A 15141-nucleotide genomic window follows, 5' to 3' on the forward strand; every position below is an offset into this window, starting at 1 on the left:
TCCTCTACAGCGGAAGTTCTTAATCGAGCTCTGCTGAGGATTGAGTAATCTAATCATTCGACTCATTCAGATCCATACTTGTGTTTTATCTCATTGTTTTTACGTTCATTATTTGCCTGTTACAAAGATCTAATCGATCAAAGAGTTTTTAAATCTCATCACTAAGGATGGAAAGTTGGATGACAGTTGAGAGAGAATGAGGGAAAATCAACCAAGGAAGGAAAGAAATGAGAAAAATGGCCAAGACTTACACATATGGGATGAGTTTATGGTCTACATGGAGTTTACGACCGTAAACTCCATTGTGGTGGCCGTGAACTCATGATGTTGGTGTTTGAGGCTCGATCATTGTTTTGTGGTTCTAGCTGGTACTTCCTAGCACTCATTCCTTGAGTGTATTGGGCTCATAACACTCAAACTGGCTCTAAACAATGCCAAATGTTAGTAGGAGTGAGTCTGACTTAAGGTTGCTTGGACTGCATTTTAAAGCAAATTTTTTTCAGGTTGTCACACATTGGTGTCCGATATTGCCGGCGACAGGAGTCGTTTGACGGTGCTAGGTGGTCGGAGGTAGCAGTGGCGCCAGAGATGGGTGAGGTGAGAGCGGTGGCTGCATATAATATAGTAGGTTTAGGGTTTTAGGAGGCCGGTGCATGGTGACGGGTTAAATACCCGTATCCCATACAAACTTTATTTTATTTTGTACAAAATCAATCCCTACCCCACAAATTCTTTTCACAACCACTCTATAAATTACCATATAGCCCCTAACAATCCAATACCTTTTTAGTTTAAGTCATAATTTTACCCTTTTGCCCTTGCTTCCATAAATTCATTTCAATTTCGATCCCTAATTTACCATACAACCCCTAAGCCTCCAAAACCCCTTCAAATGAAGTCCCAGAAGTTACTATTTAGTCCCTACCTTCATTAATACTTACAAATTAAGTCCAGATTTTATACTTTTAACCCCCAATCTCTTAAAGTGTGACAATTAGCTCCTCGAGATCAACCTTTGATATATAAATATTTATTTTAGGGATACTATTCGTTTATTAATTTATTTATTTATCTAATAAATAAACGGGGTGTTACATCAAAGCTCAAGAACACTCCAAGGATGAATTAGGGTTTCAATGGGATGAAATGAACAATGGGGGTTGATGAGGGTAGAGGTCAAAGGGCTATAATGATGTTTAAATAGGGCTTAAGCCCTAAAATTACGATTTCTAGCTGTTTGGAGTACGCCCTCCGTACTCCTGAGTATGCCCGTCGTACTCGAAGGCCACCCCCGATCATTCTCCTCACTGCGCTTTGCGTACTCAAAGAGTATGCCCCACGTACTAGCCTAAGTTCTAAAACACTCATAACTTCATTCAGCCATAACTTCTTCTTCTAAGTCTAATTTCGATGTTATTTATATCCATGAAAAGGTAATAAGAAACCCTATAATTCTATTAACTCTCATTTGTCTTAAAACTTTCTGAACTTAAACCCAAAATTCATAAAAGGCCCGAGCTGCCACTTTACGATTATACCCTTGGGCTCCAAGTCACAATTCAAACTCCCAAATCTTCTAACTTACATTATCCACACCCGAATAGGTCTAAATCCCTCTTTCCCAAAGGCTCTAAGCCTCATGATAACCGATATTCGGGTCACGACCCCGAATTATGAAACGATTCGATACAGGATGTTACATATTTATTTTTTGCAAACATTGAGGTCACGCCACGACGATCACTAAAGTCGCGTCATGACTTAATGATGTGACAGATACCACATCATCAATCCATTGTGTCGTAAAATGCCCAAATTCTAGTTCTTTAACTTAAATCAAAACAATAGATAGATTAAAGACGTACCCAGAACAAGGCGTAACAGAAACCAAAGATGACATTGATATATACAACAATACAAGTTTATAATGCATATATTTTGCATTACAAATTTGTACCACCGCAGACGGCAATGTCATCTTCGGTTTCGTTTACCATATTATCCATTTTGTTCAATTCTTTTTTGTTATGTGTTATCAATTAATGTTTAATACTATCTTGCATGATTTTAGGCTATAATTAAAAAAAAAAGCAACGAACAAAATCACAGATTAAGCTAAGGAAACCGTAGATGATGTTAATCTACGATTTCATTCTTCATGTGATTTTTTACTGCTTAATTGTCTTGAATTTTCCAACACATGAAAATTGAAAAAAAATCGGATTAAAACTTACATTTGATTATTTTTTTTTGAAAAAATTCTAGACATAATAAAAGGAGGAAACCACAAATGGCCAAATGTCATCTACGATTCGCTATCTTAGATTCTTTTTAACGAAATCGAAGACGTAACCATGGAATCATAGCCAACATACAAAACAAATGTTTTAAAAACTAGTTTTTTTAGTTGAACTGCTATGGGGTGATCGGTTCCGGGTTCAATCGGTTTCGACCCCCGAGTCAACTGGTTTCTATAATTTTCATATTTTTTTCTATTTTCATACACATACATACATACAAGAATTTGAGGTTTACGAGTTCAAACATTAAAAATAAACATAAAAACAAGTTGTAGATCATTCAAAACACATTAAAAAAAATTTAACCATAAGTTTACATCAATATACATACATAAAAAATAAAATAAAATATAATATCGAAAAAGTATAGTTTTAGATGAACACAAATGCATCAAAAAATTTCATAACATTTATCACATATTTTTATTTAAATAAATTTAAATAGATGTGAAAAAGACCACACAAATTATTATGCAAAATGATTATTTTTCATGTGTTTTTATTCAATTTAACCAGTTCAATCGAGTTTTTGTAAAAATCGTGCGATTCGTTGTGGTTAAAAAATAGGTATATAACCAATGATATTTGAACTGTTCCGTTTCCCAGTCCAACCGATTCGAATGAATAGTTTTTAAAACTAGGGAGGTGCTTCGGGCTGGAACCGACCCGAATCTGAAACCCGAAATTGGATGAATAGTAAGAATCGAAACCCAAACCGATTATACTAATACGGGACCAGTTCGGTTCGGGTAATATGAGTTTTGGTATAGACGTATAATTATTAACCCGAAAGGACCAAAATAACCCAAATAAACATTTAAACTATGTTTTTGAACCAAATAACCAAAATAAACCGAAATGACCCGAATAACCCAAATAAATCGAAATGACTCGAATAACCTAAATAAGGAAATTCTATATTTAGTTCAAGAGAAAAAATTAAATTAATATTTTTTTTCTTGAACTAGATATAAAATTTTCTTATTTGGGTTATTTGGACCATTTCGGTTTATTTGAGTTATTCGGGTCATTTCAGTTTATTTGAGTTATTCGGTTAAAATGACTATTCACTTTTCGGGTCGGTCTTTTTGGCCCGATTAAACATTTTCGAATAATCCTGACCGAATAATCCGAAACCCGGATTGGGCAAAAATAGATACCCGAAAACCGACCCAAACAACTTATTCTATCCTAATTCGGGTCAGTCCGATATAAATTTCAGTTTCAGTTCGGATATTCGGTCTAATTGTACAAACCAAAGGCATGATATGGCCGGTTATGACAAAACCTAAGACGAAGTTGATGAAACCACATACGAGGCTCCTTTATTTGTGATTTGTGACTTTGTGTGACTATTTTGTGAAAATGTCTAATTTGATTATGTTATGAAAATGAAAAATCATTAGTTTATTATAGTTTAATTAATTTCCTCTTAAAAGTAATGTACCTAGGATTACGGAAACCATGGGATGCGGATGATAATTTTCCCATGGGATTACGCCACCGCGAAAACCCGAAACATCCCCTTTTATCCGCGTGACCCCACTCACTGAATTGGTGGTTTGTAGGGTTAATCACCGAAGAGAATCACACAACTTAATTCGATTTAACTTTGTTAGTTCTAGATGGCAATGCCTGGTAGACGTACCAATTACACCTTGTTGACTCAGATTCCCGACGACGATCACCTCCAGCCACCGCAACCTCCTCCTCCGTCGATCTTCTCCGGCGGCACCGGAAGCGGCGGCGCATACGACTCATCTCACCACTCTCACTCCGGAGAAAAAAAGAGGAACGAAAGAGCTGGATTCGATTGGGATTTGATGAACATGACAACTGATCAGAGGATGCAGCAACCTCGCCAAACGGCCTTTCCGGCCTCGATCGGTGGATTGCAGAGACAATCGAGCGGGAGTAGTTACGGAGAGAGTTCTATTTCGGGTGATTACTTTCTTCCGTCTTTGTCGGCGGCGGTGAACAGTGGAGGTGGTGATCCCGATGCTTATGCTCACTTGCCGGATGGAGGTGGTGGTGAGGTGTTGAGGTTGAAATCCTCGGAGACTGCTGGTGGTGGTGGTGGTGGGGGAGGGTCTTATTCATCGAAAAGTTGGGCACAACAAACGGAGGAGAGTTATCAATTGCAGTTGGCTTTGGCGCTACGGCTTTCGTCTGAAGCTATGTGTGCTGATGATCCTAATTTACTAGATCCTGTGACGGAAGAAACCGCAGGGTCGAGGTCATCCGGTTCTACGACATCTGCAGAAGGTTTATCACATCGATTCTGGGTATGTGGTTCTGCTATCTCTGTGTGTGTTTGAGTTTGCAAACATATTAACTGCTAATCCCGTAGCATTATGTTTGGGTTTGGTAATTGGTTTCATATTCTTGCTTGAAATACATGAATGAAACGCTATGAGTACAACTAGACTTTATGGAAAGAACTCCTCATGTTTCTCTGTAGGATCCTAGGAGGTTTGAGGACAGAAATTTGCATAGCATATTTGTCATTCATAGAGGTTTTTTTTTTTTTGGAGATCATGTTTTCTTGGGAAGATTCTTGGTTTCATGACCTATTATAATGCATGTTATAAAAGTAAGTGCAACACATTATTACTGTGAACTCAACTTAAATAAGCATGGATAGATATTTTGAAAAATCTGCTACTGTAGAATAAAGGGGTTAACAATGCTTTAATGTGACATGAGAACGACTTTCTTTATAGACCAATACTTGCAAAACAGTGAACCTGTACCTACAATTTTGATGCCTCTATAGAGAAATATATGGCCTATCTTGCCTGAGAATTGTTGATTGGTAATCCAATTTCACATTAGAGAAATGTTGATCTCGTATACTAGCATGCCTTTTTTTTTTCTTCCTTTTTCTGTTTCTTGAATGATGGGTGAGGAACAAAATTAATGTAAAAATGTCCCAATGCACCTTGACATTGTAATCATATCAAGTGTTTTTTTCGCCTCAAACTCGAATTAGGGTATACCTAATTGCGAAGAACAAATGCTTGCTAAGTTCAATGATACAAGAAGTACCATGCTTATAAATTTGAGATGCTTACAATTGTTTCATTTTTCTATGGTTTTGGCCCCTAGTTGTTAAATTAAATATTTACCATTCACTTGTTAAAGTTTTCAAAATGACAATCTTTATAAGCTCAAAGTATCCATGTTGACTTATTCCAACTTCTAAGGGTTACATTGTATTAGGCAAATGGGTGTTTGTCATACTTTGACAAAGTCCCTGATGGGTTTTACTTGATATATGGAATGGATCCATACGTATGGATGATGTGCTGTGATCTACAAGAGAGTGGAAGAATTCCATCACTTGAGTTGTTGAAGGCCATTGATATTGCAAATGAATCTTCCATTGAAGTGATCTTGATTGATAGGCGTAATGATCCCAGCCTCAGGGAACTACAAAATCGGATTCATAGCATTTCATGTAATAGCATTACTACATTAGAAGTTGTTGATCAACTTGCAAAGCTTGTATGCAATCGAATGGGGTGAGTGTTTGTGTTTTAGTTTATTGTTGTGTAAGGTTTTGTTTTGTTGGATGGAAATGGAATGGAATTACAAAAGAATGGAATGGAATGGAATGAGTTATAACCATTCCATTGTCATGTTAGGTTGGCCTATAGGAATAGAATGAGTTTTCATAATATCATGTGAAAGTGTAATCCATAATTTTAGAGGGATAAACATGAAAATGACCAAAGTGGTCACCTTTTTTACCCTTAAAAGAAAATGATCATCAATTGTTCAAAGGGGTCAATTGTGAATTGCAAAATTGCTTTATGAATGGTCCAAAAAAAAAAAGAATCATATTTTGAAATTATATTGGGAAATGTAATGAATTTTGCGAAATGATGATGTCATTTTGCAAAAAAAAAGTATTCAAGGTTTTTATGCACCTTTTGTCAGTAAAAGTAGTTTCACAATTGACCCATACATTATTTAATTTTTATTTATAATTTTTTTTAGGGTCAATCTCATAAAAGGCCTTATATTTTGTTTTTTTTTTGTTTTTTGTTTTTTTTTTCCAGATTAAACCTCAGCTTTATTTTTTTCCCAAAAAAGACCTTGTATTTTTTCATTTTTTTCCGAAAAAACCCTCAACCCTCTAACTGTTTCCGAAAAAAACTTCAACTTTTTACAAGTTTTTTTCGAAAAAAATGACTGAAAAAAATACAAGGTGTTTTTCAGGAAAAAAATAAAGATGAGGTTTAATCCGGAAGAAAACACAAAATATAAGGTCTTTTATGAGATTAACCCAGAACTTTAAACATAATAAAAACTCATTCAAACCCAAATAAAATTATAGTAAAAAACTATTTTCTAGCATTTTTTTTTATAAAATAAAATTGTAATCTAATAAAAATTGTGAAAATATCAACAAAGTTGTGCCAATAATATTAATATATAAATAAAAATGTGTTATATTGCAATTTTCTATCCTATTCCATGATGCAATGAACAATGACAAAATGGAAGTAATCACACATTCCTTCAAGAATAGACCATTAGCTTTTCTCATTCCAATGTAATATATGATTCCATTCCTTCTCCAGTTCCATCATAATAATACCAAACACTACACTTTGAGAAATTTTATGCATCTTTTTTTTAATTTTATCTTATGATTTATTTATTTATTATCTTATTACAAGGGGCACAACTTTAAGTGGTGAAGATGAGTTAGTTTCAATGTGGAAGGAATGCAGTGAGGATCTGAAAGATTGTTTAGGATCTGTTGTGCTTCCAATGGGTAGCCTCTCTGTTGGCCTTTGCAGACATCGGGCCTTACTATTTAAAGTAAGTTACTTGTAGATCTATATTTTATTTTATTATTGGAATAATAAAATAAAATATGCAGAGTAAGTTACAAATATGGTCCCTATGTTTAGCTGTTCTTTGGTTTATGTCCAAAATGAAATCTTTTTTGCAATTCTGGTTCAAATTTCACTGTTTTTTATTAGGTTGTTTAAATTTACAACCCACCTCATGATTTATTATTATTATTGTTGTTGTTTTTAGATTAAATTACATAAATGGACCTTGTGTTTTTTGATTTTTTTTTTTGTGTTTAGTCCAAAATTGAAAGATTGTTCACTTTTGATGCTTATTTCAAAGTTCTAGGGAGCAAAATTGATTTTTTTTTTTTTTTAAATTTTGGTCTAAACATGGAGAAGTTAGAAAGCACATGGACCATTTTTGTAACTTACTCTTACTATTAATATTATCCAAAAACCATCTTTCCCCCGCTTGACCCTACAATATTTAATAAAAAAAAAATCAATCTGAGGGCAAAATGGTCATTTTAGCAAATATAATACCTCAATTGTTAACCCAAACGACCCAGATACCAAAAGTGTTCACAAAACCATGTGAAACAACAACCAAAATTGCAAAAACATTTTCTTTTTTGCACCTAAACCAGAGAAAACAGGTAAAATCACAACAACCAGATTTGCAATCCACTCTTTTCACTATATTGCTTGTTTCTTTAGTGTTTTGATATTTTCAACAACAAAAACCCTTTAAAGGGTATTTACATTTTCTTTTTTCTATTAAAAACATCAACAGATTTTAGCAGATACAATTGATTTACCATGTCGAATTGCCAAGGGCTGCAAATACTGTAAAAGAGATGATGCTTCTTCTTGCCTTGTTCGTTTTGGTGTTGACAGGTTAACTTTATATGATGCCTTCAAAATCATTACATATACATATATGTACAAGTTTATGAATTTTTAATTAATTATTTTTTTGTTTATGCAGGGAGCTTCTTGTTGATTTAGTAGGGAATCCAGGATGCCTGTGTGAGCCAGATTCTTTATTAAATGGTCCATCAACAATCTCAATTTCTTCCCCATTGAGGTTCCCACGTTTTAGACAAGTTGAACCCATGGTTGATTTCAGATCACTTGCTAAACAGTATTTTGCTGATTGTGAATCTTTGAATCTTGTATTTGAAGATCCATCTATTGGTAAGTTTTCTTAATTATTTAATCTTTCTACATATATACATATCATATGTAAAATTAATAATACTATAATAAATAGCAATAAGCAAACCCAAAGAATAAAACTATGATTTTCAACAAAGTTTAACAAAATAATAATTAAAACAATTTGATTTTCAGCAAACACTAACAATAATTAACATTCTCCTAGTTAGCAAAGGTTAACAGTTAAAATCAGATTTTATGTGACCCTAAATCAGTATAGGTAATAATAATTCATAATAAACAAACAATTAAGTAATTATTAACAATTGATGAAATCATATTTGAAAAGAAATAAAAATTGAGGTCTTTCTATGCTGTGATGGGACCCACCCAAATGTAATAATAATATAAATATAAGCTAAATAATAAAACGGTATTTGTTAAAAAAAACCCAACATATTATCCCCCAATGCTTGAAAAACTCATTACTTTATTTTTATTAAAACCATTATATTTTCTGAGTTTGGTTAAACTAATGAAATACTAATTTAACCAAAATCAGAAAATCTAATTGGTTTAGGCTATGTTTGGCACGCCACAGCTAGCTTAAAAGCTACTTGGACTAGCTTTTCAGGAGTTTTTTTTTTTTTTTTTTTTTTTAAATAAAAAAAAATCATCTTTTTCAATGAGACTCGGAGCAAAATCATTATGCAACCCTCAAATAAGGACCGAAATTGCAAGAAGGTTTGTTTAAAAAACAAACCCTAAACTTAGGGACTAAAAACATAACTTCATCTATTTTGCAATAAAGGTTCCTTTTAAAAAAACAAATAATAAAAAGTGTAATTATCATGATTTCAGGTGATGGAGATATTGTTGATGCAATCTACCCAAAACAATCTGAAAAAAGTCATGTTGATATAATACGTAATAGTCCAAGCAACAGCAATGAAGGGTTGGGGTCCCGTTTGCCTCCTTCAAAAGCTGCCCTCCGCCCGAAAGGTCATGACAGAAGCTCACATCTGCCCAAAGTATATGCCCAGAACATCACGGGCACCTCAAAAAGGGATTCCCAATCCCAATCCCAAGCATATGTCGTGTCTTCCAATACACGAATGGAAGTGCCTAGTAATCAGATTCAGAGGTTTGAAAATAGTGGTCAAAGTCAACCCCATAAAGACAGAGGCAATTTCACCATGGATGTTGAAGATTTGGACATTCCTTGGAGTGATCTTGTTTTGAAAGAAAGAATCGGAGCAGGTCAAAATCCACAAATCTCTCTCTCTCTCTCTCTCTCTCTCATAAACACTTTACACTTTAATCCCAACATTTGTTTTTTAAACAGAAAAGTCCCAATTATCTAATCAAGGTTTTTTCTAGTTTAAAAAATAAAAGTTGGGATTAAACTGTAAACTGGCCCACAAAGTGTTGGGACTTAATTGGAGAATTCCTTTCCTATAACAATGTACTTATAGTTGGTTTGTTTGTTAATCTCATAGAAGACCTTATATTTTGTGTTTTTTCATGATTAAACCTCAATATTATTTTTTGCTTGAGAAAGACATTGTATGTTTTCATTTTATCTGATCTGACTTTTTTTTTTTTTTGGAAAAAATGAAAAACTACAAGGTCTTTTTCAGGCAAAAAATAAAGTTGAGGTTTAATTATGAAGAAGCACAAAATATAAGGTCTTTTATGAGATTACCCCCCCAAAAATTGTAAAATGTGAGGGTTTTTTTTTGGGTAAAACTAAAAAGTTGAGGGTTTATTTGGAAGTAGTTAGAAGGTTGAGCGTTTTTTTTTGAAAAAAAAATACAAAGTTAAGGGCTTTTTTTGGAAAAAGTAAAAAAATACAAGGTTTTTTTCAGGCAAAAAATAAAATTGAGGTTTAATTGGAAAAAGGATTAATCTCATAAAAGACCTTATATTTTTTGGTTTTTTTCCAGATGAAACCTCAAATTTATTTTTTGTCTGAAAAAAACCTTGAATTTTTTCATTTTTTCTCATTTGGCCCTTTTAGTCGTTTTTTTTTTCCAAAAAATAGTAAAATGTGAGGGTTTTTTCGAGAAAAACTAAAAAAGTTGAGGGTTTCTTTGGAAGTAGTTAGAAGGTTGAGGATTTTTTTCGGAGAAAATGTAAAAATACAAGGTCTTTTTCAGGCAAAAAATGAAGTTAGAGTTTTAATTCGGAAAAAACACAAAATATTAGGTCTTTTATGAGATTTAACCCCAAAAAAACACAAAATATAAGGTCATTTTTTGAGATTAACCTTTTGTTATACTTATAGCATCCTACTTTGAAAAAAACTACCCAATTATAGCAATAGGTTAATCTCATAAATGACCTTATATTTTGTGTTTTTTCCCAGATTAAACCTCATCTTTATTTTTTTCTTTCCTGAAAAAGACCTTGTATTTTTTTAATTTTCACGAAAAAACCCTTAACATTGTCTTTTTGTTTTTTTTATCCGAAGAAAACCCTCAACCTTCTAATTGTTTCCAAATAAACCCTCAACTTTTTTTGTTTTTCTCGATGAACCCTCACATGTTCCAAGTTTTTCCCAAAAAAACGATTAAAAGGGCCAGATCGGAAAAATTGAAAAATGCTAGAGCTTTTTCAGGAAAAAGAATAAAGTTGAGGTTTAATCCGGAAAAAACAAAAAATATAAGGTCTTTTAAGAGATTAACCCTACATTCAAATCTGAACCAATTTTTGGATAGTTTTTTCAAAGTATGATGCTTTTATAAAAACTTTTGAAAGTTCAGTGCTTTAATAAGAAAATAATTGAAAGTGAGTTGCTGTAATAGAAATAAATGAAAGTAGGATGCAGCCTTTTGTCTTTGTAAATTTATTTATTGAAAATAAAAAAATAAACAAACGAATTGCTCAAGATTTTTTAAATTACAAAAAATGCATTGAAGTTACAAGATTTATAAAAATTGCTTTTTATTTTCAGGTTCTTTTGGTATTGTTCATCGTGCTGATTGGAATGGCTCTGTAAGTAATACACCTTTTTCTTGTTTTTATTATATATATGTAATGAGGGTATTTTGGTCTTTTCATTTAAAACTTCACAAACTCCACTGCTTTCCAGGATGTTGCTGTGAAAATTCTTTTAGAACAAGATTTTCATCCAGAGAGGTTGAACGAATTCTTGCAGGAGGTGAGTCCTAGTGTAATTTAGTTTAAATTTAATATATATTAAAATATTATATTATTAATTTGATTATTCTAATTGTTACTTTGATTTAGGTTGCAATAATGAGACGATTAAGGCATCCAAACATTGTTCTTTTTATGGGAGCAGTCACTCAGCCTCCAAACCTGTCAATAGTGACAGAATATTTGTCCAGGTTTAGTCCCTCTACATTTTAAAACAATTTTTGGAGCTTGATGCTAATATATTTGTATGGTGGGCTAATTTTGTAATATTTTTCAAGTGCAGGGGTAGTTTGTATAGGCTGTTGCATAAACCTGGAGCTAAAGAGGCATTGGATGAGAGGAGAAGGCTGAGTATGGCATATGATGTGGTAGCCACCTTTAACCTTTTACTACTCTTTTTTTTTTTTTTTTCTTCTGTCAATTATTAATATATTAATATGAATGGGTTCTTTTTTGGTATAGGCAAAAGGAATGAATTATCTCCACAGACGCAATCCTCCTATTGTTCACAGAGATTTGAAATCTCCAAATCTTTTAGTAGACAGGAAATACACAGTAAAGGTAAACCACAGAATTATTAACAACATTTTTTTTTTTTTGGTAAAATAACTTATTTTAATTTATCAGGTGTGTGATTTTGGGCTTTCGAGATTAAAAGCAAACACGTTTCTTTCATCCAAGACTGCAGCAGGAACAGTGAGTTCCTTCCTTCCTTCCTTCCTTCCTCTTTATTCTATTTGTATATTAAAAAAAAAAGATATATAATTATAAATAATTGAAAACGGTTTGTGTATTAAAATATAAATATATAGCCTGAATGGATGGCACCTGAAGTTCTTCGTGATGAACCTTCAAATGAGAAATCAGATGTTTACAGTTTTGGTGTGATTTTATGGGAGCTTGCTACTTTGCAACAACCCTGGGGTAACCTAAATCCTGCACAGGTTCGATTTTCATATTTATTATTACTAGGATTCCAAAATCACACAAATACATGTTTTATTAATTATAATCTTTTTTTTTTAGGTTGTGGCAGCTGTAGGGTTTAAATGCAAGAGGCTTGAGATTCCTCGTGATGTAAACCCTCAAGTGGCAGCTTTGATTGAAGCCTGTTGGGCAAAGTCAGTTCAAAGATATTATAAACTATTCTTTTATGCTCTAAATTAATTTTCTTAATTAAATAATAAAATGAAATTTTGATGCAGTGAGCCATGGAAACGGCCTTCGTTTTCAGCCATCATGGATACATTGAGACCCTTGACAAAACCTCCTACTCCACAAACAAGTCAAACAGACGTTTCACTACTTGCATAAACTTTTCACAATACATGGTGAAACTTTTATTACTATATCTTATCTTATCTTATCTTATCTTATTATATATATACCAGACATAACATAACATAACAGGTTGTACTACAAGAGTTTGACATGTAGACATTGGATTAGCACTGTCAGACTGATGTAAGACGGAACATATAACAATTGCAAATTTCATATCCCATCTAAAAAGGTGGGACATGCACTCATCTGTGTAAAATGACGTAAATGCCCTCCTCATCCTCGTAAAAAAATAGCCCTAGAAGAAGGCTTGTGTATGTAGTGGACAACATCCGACTGAACAAGCTTTCTAGGGAAATTTCTGATTCGAGGTCGAGGAGGGCGTTTACGTCTTTTTACACAGATGAGAGACAGACATCACACTAGGACCGAGACCGATGTAAGACGAAACATAATAATTTCAATTTTATATCCCATCCGAAATGGTGGGACATGCACTCGCTCTTGATCACTCGTATATATGTAAAAAGACGTAAATGCCCTTCTTGCCCTAGTCATCATCAAAAAATCGCCCTTCAGTTGGGTCTGTGTCAAGTACCGGTTGGATAACACGGGACAGGACTTGGATAACCCTTTTAGGCTATTTTTGATATGAGGACGAGGAGGGCATTTACGTCTTTTTACATATATACGAGTGATCAAGAGCGAGTGCATGTCCCCCCATTTCGGATGGGATATAAAATTGAAATTATTATGTTTCGTCTTACATCAAATCCTAGTCCAATGAATGTCTATCCGTCTCTGTCAAACATAGAACAACCTGTTGTGTTGTGTTTGTTAAAGTGAGATTCTGATGGGGTGATTTAATGTGATGTGTTGCAGGCTGATTGGTGTACATATGTTTTTTTGGAAAATTAAATTTTAATTTTCGTTTAAATGGAATCCAAGAAAGACATAAATGGGTTTTTCTACAGGAGAAGAAATTTGTTGGTCTGTTTGTTTGTTTTATCATGTAGAAGGCGTCTTGTCTTGTCTTCCTTGTCTCGTCATAATTTTGTATTGTTTGTTGTAATGAAATAATAATCACAGCTTATAGGAATGAATTTTTTTTTCTTTTTTAATTACATCCTTTTCGAAATTTAACATTTATATATATATAGCAACATGATTTAAAGAAAACAAAGCCGAAAGTGTGAAATCTGTGAGGTATTTAATTGCTAGTTTTTTACTTCTCTTTATAATGATTTGTATTTGTTACTTTTTTACACATTTGGAAATTTTTTAAAACAATGATTCTTTCCCTATATATTCTTATTTACTGGTTTTTTTTCAAGGATATATTGAAATTTTGTTAGTTTGTAAAATATTGTTAATGAGCCACGTCTTGGCTGTTTTTGTTTTTGCTTTTTGGTCTTTAGGTCTAAATTATCCTTTGGATTGGGTAATCAACTCTTGATTTTGTTCACATTTGGTTTCTTTTTTTATTCGTTCTTTTTTAGTAGTCAACAAACCCTCTAGCTTGTTTGTGGTAACCTATACCTCACCTGTTTTGCTGGTTTCCTTCAATGACATCGTTTAATTATTGATAACATGTACCACGTGGAATTAATATACACTTCAACCCTGTTTCTCCTTAAAGTAGGGTTCCACAATCATGATTACAAACACCTCAACCCTTGATTCTACACCATGTAATGTCAATAGAAGATTAGGGTTATGAAATTGAAGACAATTGTTGAATGTGACTTTTATTTGTGAAGAAGATGGCCTCAGATTTGTCACCGAGTATTTGTGAAGGAGGTTTACGTGGAGGTTTAACTGGAAGGTCCAGTGGAAGGATGTTCAGGTGAAAGAGGTTCATGAGAAAGCAATTCAAGTGGAGGATGCAATTTAAGTGGATGAGGTTCAACTGTGAAGAGGATAAGGAAATACTTAGAAAGAATTACCAAGTTAGGGTTGATGAGGAAGACAAACCTTTAGTCTTTTAATTATGTAATTGTCAATGACACATCTTTTGACATATTAGGACAAATGTAGGCATAACTTTTGTAACGTTGCACATGCTAATGGAATCTTAAAACTTTGTCTTTTATCTAGATCACATGTTGGTTTTTGGTTCTTTATCTTGGATTTTACATCTTTGCTGTTGCGGTCGTTAATTTCGACCATTTTACCCCTCTTTTAACATATTAACAAATGTTTGTTGTTGTGGTTAATCCGGATCATTTTCAATTCACTAACCTATTTAACAATTGTTTCAAACCAGTCAAAACATCAAACTTTCACTAATCAACAAGATTTAGTTTTAAAACATCAAACAAACAAAATGCAACATTTACTCAAAATACAACTGTGAATACAGTTTTTGTAATACATCTAACTACTTGTTAAACACAAACAATACAAACAACACATACATCACAACTTTA

The 15141-nt window shown here is 33.2% G+C and overlaps 1 protein-coding gene across 1 annotated transcript; it reads left to right on the plus strand.

The window, feature by feature from the left end:
* Nucleotides 1-3774: 3774 nt before the first annotated feature.
* LOC145030862 (serine/threonine-protein kinase CTR1-like) lies at nt 3775-13833 on the plus strand. The gene is made up of 16 exons (XM_078979297.1): nt 3775-4585; nt 5523-5824; nt 6989-7133; nt 7905-8008; nt 8100-8308; nt 9131-9529; nt 11226-11266; nt 11364-11432; nt 11522-11622; nt 11715-11799; nt 11894-11992; nt 12059-12127; nt 12244-12375; nt 12458-12552; nt 12637-12762; nt 13595-13833. Exons 1-15 carry the CDS (start codon nt 3926-3928, stop codon nt 12743-12745), a joined length of 2619 nt encoding a protein of 872 aa, XP_078835423.1. The 5' UTR covers nt 3775-3925; the 3' UTR covers nt 12746-12762; nt 13595-13833.
* Nucleotides 13834-15141: the final 1308 nt, after the last annotated feature.

This window comes from Lactuca saligna, chromosome 2 (assembly GCF_052625555.1).
Source record: "Lactuca saligna cultivar CGN05327 chromosome 2, ASM5262555v1, whole genome shotgun sequence".
NCBI classification, from domain to species: Eukaryota; Viridiplantae; Streptophyta; class Magnoliopsida; order Asterales; family Asteraceae; genus Lactuca; species Lactuca saligna.